This window comes from Poecilia latipinna, unplaced genomic scaffold, assembly GCF_001443285.1.
Source record: "Poecilia latipinna isolate Pla-1442-1.1 unplaced genomic scaffold, P_latipinna-1.0 Scaffold2981, whole genome shotgun sequence".
Classification (NCBI taxonomy): domain Eukaryota; kingdom Metazoa; phylum Chordata; class Actinopteri; order Cyprinodontiformes; family Poeciliidae; genus Poecilia; species Poecilia latipinna.
The window spans coordinates 33138-49593 of NW_015115597.1; the positions used below are offsets into that span (position 1 = coordinate 33138).

At 38.3% G+C, this 16456-nt stretch overlaps 3 protein-coding genes across 4 annotated transcripts in view; 2 read left to right on the forward strand and 1 right to left on the reverse strand.

Moving 5' to 3' along the window:
* The window catches only part of LOC106939781 (schwannomin-interacting protein 1), a 28185-nt gene extending 24834 nt beyond the window's left edge, over positions 1-3351 (forward strand). For both annotated transcript variants that reach the window (XM_015022324.1, XM_015022323.1), the window contains exons 5-7: positions 116-239; positions 1396-1489; positions 3203-3351. In XM_015022324.1, coding sequence (XP_014877810.1) covers positions 116-239; positions 1396-1489; positions 3203-3254 — 270 coding nt within the window. In that variant the 3' untranslated portion in view covers positions 3255-3351. The remainder of the gene's footprint in view (positions 1-115; positions 240-1395; positions 1490-3202) is intronic.
* A 39-nt stretch (positions 3352-3390) lies between these two features.
* On the forward strand, positions 3391-9330 carry LOC106939782 (interleukin-12 subunit alpha-like). Its single transcript, XM_015022326.1, has 6 exons — positions 3391-7296; positions 7407-7496; positions 8253-8294; positions 8393-8536; positions 8654-8695; positions 8880-9330. Exons 1-6 carry the CDS (start codon positions 7159-7161, stop codon positions 9015-9017), a joined length of 594 nt encoding a protein of 197 aa, XP_014877812.1. The 5' UTR covers positions 3391-7158; the 3' UTR covers positions 9018-9330.
* A 2015-nt stretch (positions 9331-11345) lies between these two features.
* Positions 11346-16456, reverse strand: part of LOC106939780 (uncharacterized) — a 17580-nt gene continuing 12469 nt past the window's right edge. Inside the window, exons 8-13 of the mRNA XM_015022322.1 lie at positions 14380-14505; positions 14024-14156; positions 13013-13060; positions 12906-12911; positions 12505-12801; positions 11346-11976 (exon numbers count right to left, since the gene is read on the reverse strand). Of these exons, the coding sequence (XP_014877808.1) occupies positions 11939-11976; positions 12505-12801; positions 12906-12911; positions 13013-13060; positions 14024-14156; positions 14380-14505 (648 nt within the window). The 3' untranslated portion in view covers positions 11346-11938. The remainder of the gene's footprint in view (positions 11977-12504; positions 12802-12905; positions 12912-13012; positions 13061-14023; positions 14157-14379; positions 14506-16456) is intronic.

Sequence of the window (16456 nt, forward strand, 5' to 3'; positions counted from 1 at the left end):
GTTTTTCATTTCATTAACTTTATATTTACAATAATTAAGCTGGTTTAAACAAAATATTGTTTCGAGAGAAACCAAAAAACCTAATTAATGTTTTTTTTTTCTTTCCTTCCATCAGCTTCCACACATGCCTCATATCAGCGAGTGTCTAATGAAAAGAAGTCTGAAACCCACCGACTTGAGAGACATGACACTGGGGCAGCTTCAGGTTATAGTCAACGACCTGCATTCCCAGATTGAAAGTGAGTGAACACACACACTGACCTCTGCTTTCACTGGCAGAAATGAGCAAGAAGACAAATGGGGGAAATACCAGCACAGTGACCCCTGGCCCCTCCTCGATAGATATGAAAGTACTCCACTATATATTAGTCACTTCGGAGCTGTACAGTACCAGTCAGCAGCTTCCCCTGAGCGCTTTCTGTTACCGCTCTGTATACCTCATTGATCCTGGTATCCATAGATGAATAATCTCGCATTTTAACGTTAAACCCTTTCAAAAATCCCCACAAGTCCCAAATCACACAAAAAAAAAAGTTCTACAAAAGCAACTTTCCCCTTTTTAGACCTCTTCAACCTTTTATTGTTTTTTTTTTTTTCTGGGGAAAGCAGCCAAGACATGTGATGCAACGAGGAGCGCATGCCGCTGATGTGTCAGCTTTAGACGAGCTGTTTTTGTTTTTAAAAACATTCCTCAAAGTAAGGTAAATGTCCCAGGGTTCCTGCAGACTCTTAAAAGTAATTAAAAAATACCATAAAAATACATTTCAGGTCTTAAAGTATTGCTATGTACATCCATATGTACCATTCTGGGACCTAACTGACATTTAGCTACTTCTGGTATATTCACTGGGTTTTTTGTTTGTTTTTTTCATTGCTTTGAAAACTTTGCTAGCGTCATCTTTTTAGTCAATGATTAGTTATTCTTTCTCAGAAATGTGAATGTTGTTGTACTATAGCAAAACTAGAAGAAACCCCATCAAGCACGGAGGCAAACAGGTGTGTCGTCGAAGGAAAAGTATCCTTGGAAACTGAGACTATGTACAAAACTGTTCTCCTCCCGTATCGGCCTTAATTCACCCTCGACAGATTTGTCTTTATAGAAATGTATTTAACATGTTATGAAGCTACTGCAGAAAAGCTTTAACATTAGGAAACCTAAGCTAAAAAATTCTCCAATTTAAGTTGATAAACTTATGTGTAATTATAAAATAATGAGTGAATAAATTTACCTCTTAAAAAATGTTTAATGTAACTTTCTAGTCCATTGCTGCTGTCCTGTATCACCATTACATCCACATTTATTACTACTTAAGAGGATTTGTGACTATTTCTAAGTCATACACTTCAAACTACTGCTTTTGACGAATGTGTGTGTCTCCATGCATATCACTGCAGGTCTGAATGAGGAGCTTGTACAGTTGCTACTGATTCGGGATGAGCTACACATGGAGCAGGACGCCATGCTGGTTGACATTGAGGACCTCACCAGGTGACGACACATTAAATGGGACTTTTTACTGATAAACTGTAAAAATCCACTTTTTTCTATAAGTTTTGCCACTCACATACATGTCTGATTACTGTCTGGCCTTTTAAATTAAGGAGTCACTTAAGTGGATGTCCAGGTATCAGTTTGAAACCTGGAGCTCAGCCGTACCTGGGTTATGCAGCAGGATAAAAATCAAAAGCTCATCAGTAGAATCGCATCTGAATGGCTTTCAAAAATACAAAACTAATTAAGGTTTTGACGTGGCCTATTCAAAGTCAGAACCTTAGAGAGTTGAGATGCGGCGGAGTGACCTTAAACAGGTCAAAATCCCTCCTGGGGCGCAATTAAAACAAATGACTCATTGCCAGTTTGTGCAGTAATTTTCTTGATCGATTCGTCATCATTGGTTAAAAAGAAAAAAACTGTTATATAATATTTACAGGCTTATTACAATATTTCCCACTTGATAACTTAATTAACTCTGACTTGTTAAGTCTGTGGAGTTCCCCTGAATGTACGCTGTCATCTTTTCCAGTGGAGCAGGATTATATTTCATCAAAGCAAAATCCAGTTCCCACATTCTGTGGTTTTGTTTTTTTTTATTATTATTTTATGACAAAGATGTTTCCCAGTTAAAGCAGATTAAACGTCCACATCTGTTGGTGAAGGTCGTGATTGATCCAGTTAGGTCTGGTTTCAGATTAAAAACTTTTGCATCTGATCTCACCAGTGTTCTCATCTCGGTTGGTATCCTGTCATGGAAAACACAAACCAGTAAAAAGAAAAAAACTTTTTTCAATCTTTCCACATTTGTTTTTTTTTTTGTTTTGTTTTTTTTTTATGTCATCAAACAATATCTCAATCGAGAACATTGACCAGTTTAATGCTTTGGTCATATTTTTGTTGCTTTCATTTTCATAAAAGTCTCACATTATCTTAAGAAACTGACGACTTTAGACAGAGGTTACTTTTAAACACGAAACTGAATTGAAACAAAATGTTTTTCATCATCCAATCCAAGGTCGTTTCCTTCCTGTCGGACCATTTTTTAGGTGGTTGGTTTCGGCCCGCATTTCACCTTCAGGATATTGATTTCCCCATCACTTTTCTCTGCACTTTTCTCTAATTCATCTTTTAGTTCGGTTTTAGTTCATCTAACTGAGCTAAATTTCAACAGATGTTAACTGAAGGCATAAATTCAGCCCTTCGTTATTTTGTCTAAACCTTCTTCACTCATCTACTTTTCTAATTGTGGTTTGATGTTATTGTTATTATCTTTTCCATTAATTTTGGTCCTTATCCATATTTGGAGCAGTCGACTGATAAAAGTTTGTAAGTTTGGATTAGTTTAAAGAAATAAATACTTACATAGCAAGTGACATACATACATTTTTAGCACAGTGTCGCTCTGACGTCAAGCTAAATTTGTTTATTACCATTTTTTCAGCAATCCTTTGAGAACATGAATTTTATTTTTATGCATTAGTTTTTGTTTTCTGTTATTTTTATGGAGTTGTATCCCGATGTCGCACTGTGTTTAGTGACAGTGTCTAAATGTATAAGATAAATAGTCCATTATTTTGTTCATTCATTTATAAAAGTTCAGCTTGTTGTATCTTTTGCTATTTTTTATGTTTTTCAACAACAACAAAAAATAAATAAATAAAAGTACATTTTCCTAAAAATCTTTTACTTCTGCTTCCTTCTTCCCAGGCATGCCGAGAGCCAGCAGAAACATTTGGCTGAGAGAACCCTATCCAAATAAGACGCCCGTCCTTCCACTGTCCCCGCTCCCGTCTGTTTCCCTTCTGCCGAGATGAAACCTTTCCTCCCTGGATCACTTCCTCTGCACCCTGTGTCTATCCAAAACCTCCCCGCCTGCCCCAAGTATTTTCGCTCCTTCCTCCCCCGCCACACTTCCCTGCCGTCTACCCTTCTACCAACTCACTGACTTCACTGGTAGCAACAGCACAGAAGAAGAAAAAAAAGAAGAAAAGAAAAAAAAACACTGTCTTTTAACTGCTTCTCCCGGCGCCGAAGGATGGAGCAGCGCGTCCTACTTCCTGGGAGAAGAGGAAAACTGTGTGTCATCATAGATTCTGTCCCCCAGCTTCCTGTGCAGTAGTCGGCCTTGCTTTGCTACTGTTTCTTTTCGACTTTCTACATTTGCCACTAAATTATACCTGTTCAGATGCAAAAAAAAAAAAATAATAAAAATAAAGTGTGGAAAAAATCAAATAATAGTTCAAACTTTAGTAGAAAGTCAGTCATAAAAAGAAAAAAAAAGGAAAAACACTGTATGACAAGAAAACTGAAAACGAATTTTCTTCAGAACATTTTTAAGTTGGACTCAAAAAGTTGAAGCGTTTTTATTCTGCACAAATGGTAGTTTTCAACTGAGAAACGTTTGTCCGAAGGTGCTAAAAAGAGTGTAAAGGAAACATGCCTGCTTTGTAGTGGAGTTGTAGACTGGTAATACGTTCACTCTGAATTGCTCTATCAGCATTTTGTGAATGTTGAATTTTTCTGACATGAGTCATTTCAAATGAATAAGTGTGTTAAATATCATTTTCATCCTGCTGTATTCAGATGCTTTATTTGAGGGAAAGAAATGTTTATGTACAGAAATGTAAAATAAAGAATAAACTTGGTTTTGTATGTGTTGGTCTGTGCAGTTCGTCGCCCCGTCAGCCGAGCAGAACGTTCAGCTTCCTCTTTCTAAGAAGTGTGATGTTACTTACTGTGACTCAGCTGCTGCCTTTTTTTTTCATCTTACTTCACTGTGTCATTTATTGAGGCAAGCTGTTTTTTTTCTTCTTCTTCTTCTTCTCAAGGTGACTGCAAATTAATTTGGACAACCCCTTTTAAAATCATTATCAGGAATTTTTCTCTCAACCAAATGACCACTGATGAGCTTAATAAGTAGAACATAAAGTTCACTTGTGGTGAGACACCAGACCATACTGAGATAAATCTAGATGACTTGAATGTTTTGTGATGAATAAAAAATTTTTGTCATTTTTTTCTTTCCTTTTTTTTCAGGTAAAACCGCTTCTTCCTGGTGGGTCGTACACCTGAACACATCCTGTAACTCATACAGCAACCGTGGGTTTCAGCGTTTGACAGTGCTGTGGTCAATGTGTACAAAGAGCAGGAAACTCCTGCAGCCACACGCAGAAAACTAGTTTCAAAGAAATGCATTTCCCTTCAAACACTGCATGAGGTGTGTGTGCGTTTGTGTGGATCGCTCACAAATCAGCCTAAGTCCGAGTTAGTGAACGCTTTGCCCCCTCGCCGAGATAAGCCATCGCACCTCACAGGTGTGGCGTATCAGGATACTGACTGGACAGCAGGATTAGCGCCACAATGAGGCCACTCTGAAATCTGCAGCTTGATCACACAGAGCACGCCACAGATGTTGCAGGTTTTGAGGGAGACCCCAGTTGCCACGTACAGACCACGTGTAGTCACACCTCCACCTGATCGCCTGAAAGGTCGTCTGAGGACGGCCACCCGGACGTCGGCTTCGACAATCGGTTTGCAAAACCAGACAATCCCTTTACAAAATGTCAGAAACAGTCTTGGGGAAGCTCATTTGAGTTTTCCCCATCCTCATTGGAGTCTTGACTGCGATTTGATTGGGGAAATGTTCACGTTTGATTGTGTCTGGCACATTGGAGAGGTGTCCTCTACGCGGAGGGATCCTACTTCTCACTGTTCTGTGAGGCGGTGTGTGTGGCGTTGTGTGGGTGATGTTGATGTTCTAAATGGAGTGACCCGTGGCGGTGGATGGACAGTGACATGTTATCAACAACGAACACAGGTGTATTTTTCTGACGGCATTTTGAATGCACCAAGATACTGTAATGAAATCCTGAGACCCCATTGGTTTGACCTTCACCTCATGATGTTGTACAACCCCTCATTGCCAGGATCTGGACACATTCAGGGAAGCTGATCCCAGTTCATATTTGGGATGCTCTGGATCGGCGTGTGAGACTTCCTGCCAACATCCGGCAACATCCCGAAGTCAATGGAGACGAGTGGACCAATATCCCACAGGCCACAATCAACAACTTGATAATATGCGAAGATGTTGTACCGCATGAGGCAAATGGTGCAAACACCAAATACTGACAGGGTTTCTTACCCTCCCAAACTCCCCACCACCCAAAATAAAAGCAAAACTGCAGAATTCAGAGTTTCCTTTTATCGTGACTAACCTAATGCACGTCTGTCCAGTAATCACGCGGTCCACTCTTATCAGCATCTTGATATACCACACCTAGGTGGGATGGATTTTCTCTGCGAAGGAAAAGTGTTCACTAACACAGATTTGTGAACAACACTTGAGAGGCGTCTTGCAGCCTGGGAAAGCCTTGGAGTTCCCCAGAACGAGGTCAGGAGAACGAGGCTGGGTTTCCCTCCTGGACGAGCTGCTCCACGTTTAGATGGTTTATGCAACATTTTCATTTTGCAGCAAGTTGTGTTGTGGGTTGGTTTGGGATTCTCTGTTCGATCACCAGAATTTTTTTTCTCTCTTACTAGAAAGTTACTGTGCATTTTGAGAAACTTCTGAAGACACGAAAAATAACATGAGACTAGATAGATAGATAGATAGATAGATAGATAGATAGATAGATAGATAGATAGATAGATAGATAGAGTTTTGTTTATGCTTATTTTTCAAAGATTGTTTTAAAATTTTGATTGTCTCTGCTCAATGGACTGAGTGGAGACAATCGTCTTTATTTATATGAATACATTTATTTATTTATCAAATAAATCGAGTTGTGTTCTTTGATCCAAACTATATATTTGTACGGTGACCTCTGAGCTGCCTACTTTTTTTTTTTTTAATCTACATGCATTTGGTTTGCTCATCGACTTTTGTTTCTGAAAGTCTTGTGGGGAAAGCAGTCCTGTCGCCGCCCTCCTAGAATGAGCCGAAAATGATGACAATCCCTCCGTCGTTTCAGGGGCCCACGCCGACAGGCCCGCTGACCTCCAGCTGGCTCTTGAGTCGTGAAATGATGCTGTTTGATGTCACATGTGATTCACTTCACCCTCGCTACCCCACACAGCGGTCTTCCTGGCATGATTAATTATTAATCGCTGGTTGTCGCTCCATTAATAGCGCTGATGTGACCGAACAGGCAGAATTTCCAAATATCACTCTGCACCGCAGATCGCGTAATAATTACAGCACCGACTTACTGTAGCTCTTAATTGGAAGTCCCGTCTCTGCCTGGTGATTGGTTGCTGCTCCTTCGCTTTGAATTCAGGCCGTTAAGTGTCTTTCTTTCACCCACTTGTAATAATCCTTCAAGGAGAAATCATGTGGAAATTACATTACGTCTTGCTTGTGCGGGAATTCCCCGCTTGTTTGTATAAAACCTAGAGATGAAAGCGTGCAGCTCAGTGTTGCTGTTTTACCAAGTTCCATCACAGATGTCTCTCTCTCTTTCTGTCTGCTCCGAAAAAATGAGACACGTTCATTTAAGTAAGTCAGTGACATCCAAGCGATCAAATGCGCATTTTAAAATTTTTATTCATTTATTTATTTTTTTACTGTTCCGTTTCGGTTGTTTGGTTGCCCAAAACGTGATGCTACCGCGGGTGTTGATGTCTGGGATTCTCCTGCAGGCTTTTCCAGCTGCGCCGCGCTGATGCTGATGCTGATGCTGCTCAACTGGCGCACATCCACGGGGCTGCCGCTGCCGCTGCCGCCGCCGAGCGCAAACAGCGCACAGTGCGCAAGTCTCTTCAGGAGCCTTCTGCGGAGTGTCACGGATGTTCTCAAAAGCGTGGGTAAACTTTTTTTTTTTTTTTTTTTTTTACTTATTATTCAACTATAATCCCCATCACGATTTTTTTTTTAAATGAAATAAAATAAATGTACATTTTTGTATTGCAGGAAGATTTGTGTTTCAGCTTGATCAAATCCAGTGAGATGCCAATGAGGAGCAGCGAAACGGTGCGGGCCTGCACTCCCGCTTCGACTCAGGTAAATAATTAAGACGTTGTTGTTTCTGTTTGTCGTCTTTGCCTGCAGCTGCTCTGGTCGTGTCCCCAGAGCAGCTGTCTGTTTGTGCATGAATGTGTGGAACATTGTAGAGTCAAACGCTTTGGAGTCCTGTTTAGATGATCAGTAATCAGCTCGCTAATTGCATTAAAAATAACTTTAAAATACACTTATAAGGTATTGAGAAAGAATTTGTGTCACATGCGTCAAACTGAAGGTTCGTGGGCCAAATCCGGCTCGCCACAGCTATTTCTGTGGCCACAGAAACAGAACTTCAACATGACAGTTGTGTGCTTAGATGCTATTTTTATCAGTCAAATCAAAGCTGCTTTATATTTGTATCATGCTGAATTACTTAAGTGTTAAATACTGTTTTTTGTGTGTTTTTTTTTGTTATGGAGAAAAAGATTTAATATTTTAACAGCTTATAGGTAGTTGCATCAATTTCATTCGAAATGACAATGTGTTTATTATTAGGCCAAATAATGAAACAACTAACAAAGAAATACAGTAATTCTTTGTTACTTAATACTGTTCAGCATTGAGAGACTGGATAAATAAGTTTCGGAATCAGTTTCTACCAAATGTCTTGCATTAAAATAAAAACAGACACATGAAGCTGTTTTCAGCGTTGTTTACAGTTTCATTTATTGAACTGTGGTGTCTGTGTTGACCAGAAATAAACTCCACAACAGCAACAACAAAAACTCATGTTAGAAACTTGTACTTTCCCCTCAGAACTCCAGCTGTGCCATGCTGACCAATTCGTCCTTCAGTGAGGTACGTTGTTGCTGCGAGTCGCTTCTAAAAGGTTGATTTTTGGACACAATAAAATAAACCACAAGTCCTGTTTTCTTTTATTATTCTTGTCCTGACAGAATGAGTGTGTGATGAACATCATGAGGGATTTGGCCTACTACCAGACCGCGATTGACACGTACCTCCAGTCCCCACTCCACAAACCTGAGAAGGAAAAAACACTTCTGGGTCCGACTCTGGGAGTCATTCAGGACCTGAGGAAGGTCAGTAAGAGCTGCAGGACATGCAGCCATGCGACAAACATGTGATGCTGAAGGAATCTGTAGGGAAATTTGGAAAATGGAAGTTGCATGATAAAATCTTTTTCTTGGTTTGCACAGAACTGCTCCTTGGTGGAAACAGGAGAGCACAACTCTTTTGAGGTATTTTTTTTTTCTAGTCCTTTTGTGTTTGTTCCCCATTCAACACCACTGTGTATTTACTTTTTGGTTAAGTTTTGTTTTTCGTCTAAATCCTTACAGGAATTAGTGTTTTCTTGTAATTATTTCAAAAGGGAATTTCTGTTGTTAGCACGATCGTCATTCTTCTGTCCCTCCTTGTATTTAGGACGCACCCGGTCGGTGGGAAAGCGACTCCTTCAAGAACCGACAGAAGATGTGTAAGATGATGAGAGGCTTCCACGTTCGCGCCATCACCATCAACCGAGCCGTGGGCTACATCTCCTCAGGGGACCACAGGAAGTAGACGAGCCGAAGCTTCATCAGCATCGGCGTCGATCCCATCTTCCTTCCATATGATTTACTGCGCCAAACCCGTAACACTGTTGTCACAAGCTACTGAACGTGTGGTGCTTACCGCCAAACGAAGCTGCTCAGGCATAAGCTATCCGTGCGGACCCTCTTTCTCTTTGTAAGAGCCAAGGGTCCGCCAGTCTGTCACTAAGAGTAGTAATGGTCATATTGGCCTGGTTAAAGTCTTGGAATGTATTCCAGTATTCGATTTTATTTATTTATTTATTATTTATTTGTATTAACTTAATAATTTATTTGATCTGAAAGTAAAGCAGTATTTTATGAAAATATCTAGAAAGCTGATGTGTATTTCAAATAAAGTTCCCATGTTTGTTGAATGGCATACTTGTTCCGGACTCACATTTCTCAGGTTCCTTTTAACATATTTATGTCTACGTGAAAAATAATTTTCCTACTTTAGTTTTTTTGTTTGTTTTTTTTTTTTTTTTTTTTTTTTTTTTTTTTTTTTTTTTGGTTTTGCACCCTTTAAAGTTTAAATTGATTCAGGTTTACTGTCAGAAAAAGATAACCTGAGTAAAAACAAACTGCAGTTTGCAAATGACAATTTTATCTAATTAAGGAGGAAAGGCATCCAAGCAAATCTGGTGTTGGTGGAAATATTACTGTCTACTTTATCAAGTCATGAATAACATTTTAATTATATATATATATATATATATATATATTGCTGTTGAGATGATAAAATAGATTGTTAATTTAAATACAGTCCATCAAGTAACCATATTTTATTGGGCAGTCACATGCTAAATTCGGCCTTTTCATGCTCCACAAGAACAGAGAAGTGCATGAAAAAAAAACATTTCTGAGTACAAAACTAGACCACATCATTTGCTACAGACCACAAATAGGAAGTAAGAATGAAAACAGCAAAAACTATCACAGTTTTGGGGGAAAATCAAAACATATACTGGACCACAGAGCAATGGCAGCATGAGGCGACAAGATATTCAACAAACCAACAATGAGGAATGTAAACAATGTGGGAAAGCAGGAATACATGAACTCACTGTTTTTATAGTGACAAATATTAAAACTGGCTGAATGGATCAAACTGAAATGACAGTAAAGATAACGATAAAAAAAAAAACAGCCGTGTGTTCTTGCAGCAAAAAGGAAATTGTGTGTTTTGTTTTGTGGGGAGGTTCTATGGTATAGCAAAAATAAGCAGAGTTTTAACCCTCCCGTAGTTCTCGGACGGGTCAAGTGAAGCCCGTCTGGGCTTTTTACCGTGTGTGTGGTTCTGGCAGGTCGCTGGTGTAACAGCTTTTTTTTTTTCTTTCTTTTTTTTTTGTGTGGTTTAGCGAAGTGATGAACTAATGGTCACCCGGTTGGCCGACCGTGACATCTGCCATGTTCTTCCTGATGTCTCAGGAAAACTGTGGGAGGGTCGAGACTTTGCCAAAAAGAGTAGAAATTAAGCAAAAATTATTAACCTCCTCCTCTGGAAGTCTGATACAGCACCTGAACCTGGGACCTCCATCCTCCTTCTCCGATGGATCACACGGCTAGGCTTTGTTTTTGAAAATAAATACTAATAAAAATCATTTTTATAAAAATTACCTACTGCAACTTTAATGTATCACATTAATATCATAAAACCCCTTTGCTCGAGTGAGCTCTCAACTTTAGTTCAAATAAGATTCCTAATCAATTCAAATAATGCTTTAAATGCTCAGCTCAACTGACAATTGGTTTTTTACTTAACAGTGTTACCAAGTAGTGTACAGTTAACAACAAAAATCCAATTCATATTATCAGTTCCCTGTGACTTTTATAAGCTTTTCATTTTCTTTGAAGGATAATCATTTTCCAAATGAATCTTAATCCTGAAAAAGACAAAATTTCAGGATTCTTCTTCAGGCTTACATAGCAGACTGCTCAATGGATGGGCAGGAAAATACTTTATGAAATCGATTTGCTTACAAATAACAGTTTTAATATACGTCTTTTGCAGCCATTCTCTCCTGTTTTAGTGTTTGGTGCACTTAATGATGTAAAGAGTGATTATTTATGCTGGCCATGCAGCAAACTCCATGCAAACTTAGCATCAGATTTTCAGTTCTAGTGCCAGTGCTTCGGCAGTCAAAATAAGTGCCTAATAAGTACAGGCTTCATATCACAAGATTTTTTTAAATTAGCAAAACAACAATGCTGATTCACAAAACTAATAACTTTTTTTTCCAGAACTCTACATTGATTTGGAGATCATTTAAGACGAATGTTGTTTTTAGACCGTCACCAAATGAATACATCAGACAGGTTTATTTTACAAATACAACATATTTACTCTTGTCTGGTACGCAATAAAAAAATAGCTGCTTTTATTTTATTTACATGCCGTTAATAGGCGTATAAAATTGCACCACAAGTAAAAAGAATTGTAACAGCTAAAACGATATATAAAGAACATGGTGAACGTAAATGGTAAGTAGATAAAATTTCTACATAGCACTTTTTCAGTTACTGACCACACAAACCACTTTACACAGCCAGATTCACCCAGTTGCATTCATCTTTCCACTGAGTCACTCACATGATGAGTAAACGATGGCATATGAATCTGTTTTAATGCCGTTTTGCTAAATATTCCACAGGATTTTACCTAAAATGGTACACACACATTCACACACCTCACTTGCCACTGACCTGCCATTGTTCACAAATGAAACCTTCATGAACATGTAATGGGATACGGATTTTGGCACATTTTAAATGTAAACACAAAAGTTATTGTTTGGTGTGTAGAAAATAAAAACAAAAGAGAGGCGAAGTTTGGTCCTCCTGTCAATGACACTTCATCAAACTCCTGAGATCCTTGCTGCAGTTTGTTGAATCCATTTTTTATGTAGAAGCTTATTCGTCCATGGACTCATCATCTGCTTTCAATAAATCTAAAAGCAGACACAACAGAAAAGAAAAAAAAAACATTTAATTATTTGGCTATGCTACTCCATGCTGCACTTTCTCTGTACCTGTTGGGAGCTGCGAAAGTTACAGGCCTCTTTTCAGTGTTTTGAAAAGAGGCCTGTAACTTTTGGCCTCTTTTTAGTACACTGGTATAAACTGGTTAAATATTTTTGCACACTGGTTTGGAGGAAAAACAACAAAAGTATGAATTGGATAGATAAATAATCAAACATTGGGCTAAAGTCAATGAGAGGGGACAGAGAAGGAGGGCAACACTGGGCAAGCTGTAAACATAGAAGCATAATAATTCATCCAGTCAAGATAGCGATGGGTTGTATAACAGCAACAGTAATTTACCACTGGAATATTATGAATTTTTCAGCAGAATTTGCACAATGCAGTGCTGTAGACAGATGAAATGCCTCAACACTAATAATAAAGTAGCCAAAGTTTAAAGTATAACTTTGAAATCTTTAGAAAACTTAAGAATGGATGAAATCCTTAGCCCGTACCTTGCAGAGTGTCGCGAACGTTCGTGGACAAGTTCTTCATCTTTTTCAAACTTTCCAACAGGGCAGACGCAGTAGCTTCTCCTTGCCCCCTTCTGTTCTTCCACTTTACCAGCATCTTATGCTTCTGCATGGTCACATCTTTCTCCGTCTCCAGGATGTCATCCAGGTCTTTGCTCAGTAGACCTAAGTAGATGGCTGCCTGCCTCCACTCTGACCCAAAGTTCTCGGCGAGCTGCAGGAGATCTAACTCTGACAGGTCCTGACCCCGATGGATCTTTGTCTCATTTTTCGCTTCAACTGGAAAAATGACTCAAATTAACCAGAAAAGTTTTGTTTAGTAACTAAACCCATCTTTTGTCCAGTAAGTGACCAAAAGATGTACACTGTAAGAACACTCTCACCTTCACCTGTGGGACAGAAATGATTACAATGTTAGTGACACTGGAAAACCTGAAAAATATGATAGAAAATCTGTCTAACTAAAAGCTAAAAAAAAAAAAAAACATACATATGGCTCTTTTCCCTTGGTTTTCTTTTAATGCAGCCCACCAGTCATCTGTAGAAAAAAAAAAAAAAAAGAAAAAGACTGACATCGTTCATGTTCTAACAAAAATCAAACTACAAACCAGCATAAAATCCCTGTGGACAGTTTAACTTTACTGTATGATTGGTAATCCTTTTGGCCTCAATAAAATATGAATAAAAAGTAGAAATTTAAGACATTTTTGAGAGGGATGAAATCATTGGTCAGATGTAAAATGTCATGTAGATTAAAAAGAAGGCATACAAGTAGAACCTGATAAAATGTATTTTTGTAACTTTGTGTTTTTTAAATTGTATGTTGAGAAAATTGCTTTAGCAACAATGGACAAATGGAAAAAGGACAAATAGCCATTTCATGGGAATTTTGATGATATAAAAAAGTGTTTAAATAATTGGACATCTGAAGATGAGAATGTGAGATTTAAATATCATGTAAGGTGGAAATAATTTGTGTCTTTCTGGTTAAAGACACAAATGTCGACATTTAATTGATTAGAAGTTGATGAGTATGAACTTCTAAGATCTTGTATCTTCTACCTGCTCCTTTTCGAACAGATAATATTGCATGTCACTTGGGCATGATAATTTGTTTGAACGTTTATCATTTTTTTTCTTCTTTCTTGATTTTACTTTTGTCTGTTCGAAATAAAATAAAACAAGTAAACTAGTATCAGAGAAGTTCTGGCAATCAACACCATATTTTTAAGTTACTTAAAAATAGAGAATATAGTTACATGCTCTGTCTGTATTTTTAACAGGGGCATGAATATGACATGAATATGTCTTTAAAATAAATCTACTGAAAAATATACAAATGTATTTAACAGAATAAGTCAAATTCAGGATGGCTCAATACAAAACACACACAGTGCCTCTTCAGTGCAAACATTCTCCTAAGCACAAGTCATAAACCACTGTCCTGTAAGATTCCTTTCAATGTTAAAGTGTGTATTTCTCCAGTTAAAAGCACTGGTACCTGATCTGATGACAGCAGACCAAACGACCTCATCCGTGCTCTTCATTAGAGACCATTCAAATGGAGGCTGGTCGTCAAAGACAACTTCGAAAAAGCCTATTAACTGTATCTCAGCTAGTGTAAATTCCAGCTCCTGCAAAAAGACAGGAAAATTTAGCCTTGCTGTTGTAACCAAAAGTTACAAGACAAAAAAAAAGCCCTGCAGAAATATTGAAAAAGATAAAGTTAAAATAGTCCAAGATCATCTAGTTCCCCAAAATTCCTGCACACAACTTGATGCTTTAGTATTTTTGCACTTGGGAGCGCAATCCAATCTTAATGACGCTCATAATTCATGAACATGAAGATATGCACACCTTAGGACTGACCACTCCCTCCGGCTCACTTGAAAAGCGAAACGTCCCCTCAATCAGTCTGCACATGGAAGATTTATCCATCCTGATGTATTTATTCGTGTAGCTCTGAACCTGTTCATCTATTTCCTGAATGAAGACAGTAAAGCATAATGAAAAACGAAAGAAAGTTAATCAGTTTCCTGGAAACAACAACCAGGAGAATTAAAACGAAAACACCATGAGAGCCAAGAAACCACGTGGAAAAACTAACTGCAACATATTTAAAGAACTGGCATCTTTCATTTTGAGTAGTTATTCACCAGCTGGATCCTCCCAGACCCACATGTTCCTGCAACCACAATCTCACTTCCAGAATGGCATCACAGCTGATTTTAGGTTGGTTTTAAATTTAAACATTCACTTATTTCCTCCTGCTCAATGTTACTCTCAGATATAGAGTTTGATAAAGAGAATAAAAGCAGTGACCACCGTGTTACACAACAATGGAAATGAGAACCGTGTTAATTTTAAAACCATAATGGAAGCAAAGATGAACAGAAGTGAAAGTTACATTGGGCTCTAATTCTGTTCTTACTGTTTCCTCACGGTTTTGAAGGCGAGACATTTTGCTGGAGTTTCAATCATAAACATTTGAGCTGATTTCATGAATGCAATGAACATTACTTCATGAATGGAATATTTCTCTGTGTGAGGATAGAGTTCGTTTTTGTTTTTGTGTGCACACTAATGGAAAAATAAAACTACAAATAAACTAGTTGCTTTTTATAGCTAGAAATAGTTGTGTTTGTTTTGGGGGGAAATCAGTCAAATATTTACTCTGTATTTAAAACTGTCAGAGACAAAAGTTAATGCTATAAGTCTACATGTTGAAAACATGCCTACCCAGGTACCACATGATGGTAATTCAACACTGAATTATAGTCAGAATGGTTGATTTTTGGTTGAGGTCGACAACTGATGGTGAATTAACCATCAAACAACCATCCAATTCTAGCCAAGTAACCAATGTTGAAAATGTGTCATTGAATCAATGTTGTTTTGTGGTTGAAATCTAATGAATGAAATGCCAATGTCTGATCAATGTGTGTTGTTTTGCCACACCCCTTCCTGTCTTCTCCTCCTCATTGGAGCTCTGGATGACAGCATTTTATTATTGAGCGAGGGATAATCACGTTTTAAATTAATCCCTGTGGAGGATAGTGGGTTCCTTTCTGTACATTTTCTTACTTGTCCATAAAAAACATCACTGACTGTGTGTGATATATTGACACAAAAACATCTACAACTTACTACAAGGAGTGAAGTGGTCCACTCCCACTATTTACATGAGTGGGATGTCCCAAACACACAGCCACTTCGCTGTTGGTTTGTTTGCAAAAGATGTTACTTCACTGTTGAATTATGATCACAAAAGTTGAATTTATGGATAACCCTTGTGCATGCGAGGACTGTGGCAAATGATACAAGTTTTACGTGTGTGGGGTTGGTTGGACCCCATTTGTAAACACAAGGGTTAAGGTCGATGACTGATGGTTGATAAACCATCAGACAATCATCCAATTCTAGCCAAATAACTGATGTTGAAAAGATGTCATTGAATCAATGTTGTTTTTTGGTCGAATTCTAATAGTTGAAATGCCAGCATCTAATCCAGTGTTTTTCAACACTACTCCTCAAGGTACACTTGAGAATTGGTATTTCCCCAATTCAGAACGCATGATTTTAATTGATGGCTGATTAACAGGGTTTTGCTGAATTGCAAACATACAGGTCAGTTTGACTTGAGGACCAGTGTTGGGAAAAACTGCTAATCAATTTTGAATCCAAGCATGCTGTTTGTTGCACCCCTCCTCCCTTCTTACCTCCTCTCTTCCCCTCTGCTACTACCTTCCCATCTCTCCCTACTAACCTTCCCCACTTTTCACCCCCTCTTAAATATGTTTATTTATTTATGTTTATTTTAAATATTGATTCCCTCATTTTAACCCTCGTCTAGAAATGGGGTCCAACCAGCCCCACACACGTAAAACTTGTATCATTTGCCACAGTCCTCTACGTTTGCCTCAGACCTCGCACG

Coding starts and splice junctions, on each gene's coding strand:
- LOC106939782 (XM_015022326.1), top strand. CDS start 7,159: ATGCTGATGCTGATGCTGCTCAACTGGCGCACATCCACGGGGCTGCCG. Junction 8,295..8,392: donor CCAATTCGTCCTTCAGTGAG/GTACGTTGTTGC, acceptor TTGTCCTGACAG/AATGAGTGTGTGATGAACAT. Junction 8,696..8,879: donor GAGAGCACAACTCTTTTGAG/GTATTTTTTTTT, acceptor CCTTGTATTTAG/GACGCACCCGGTCGGTGGGA.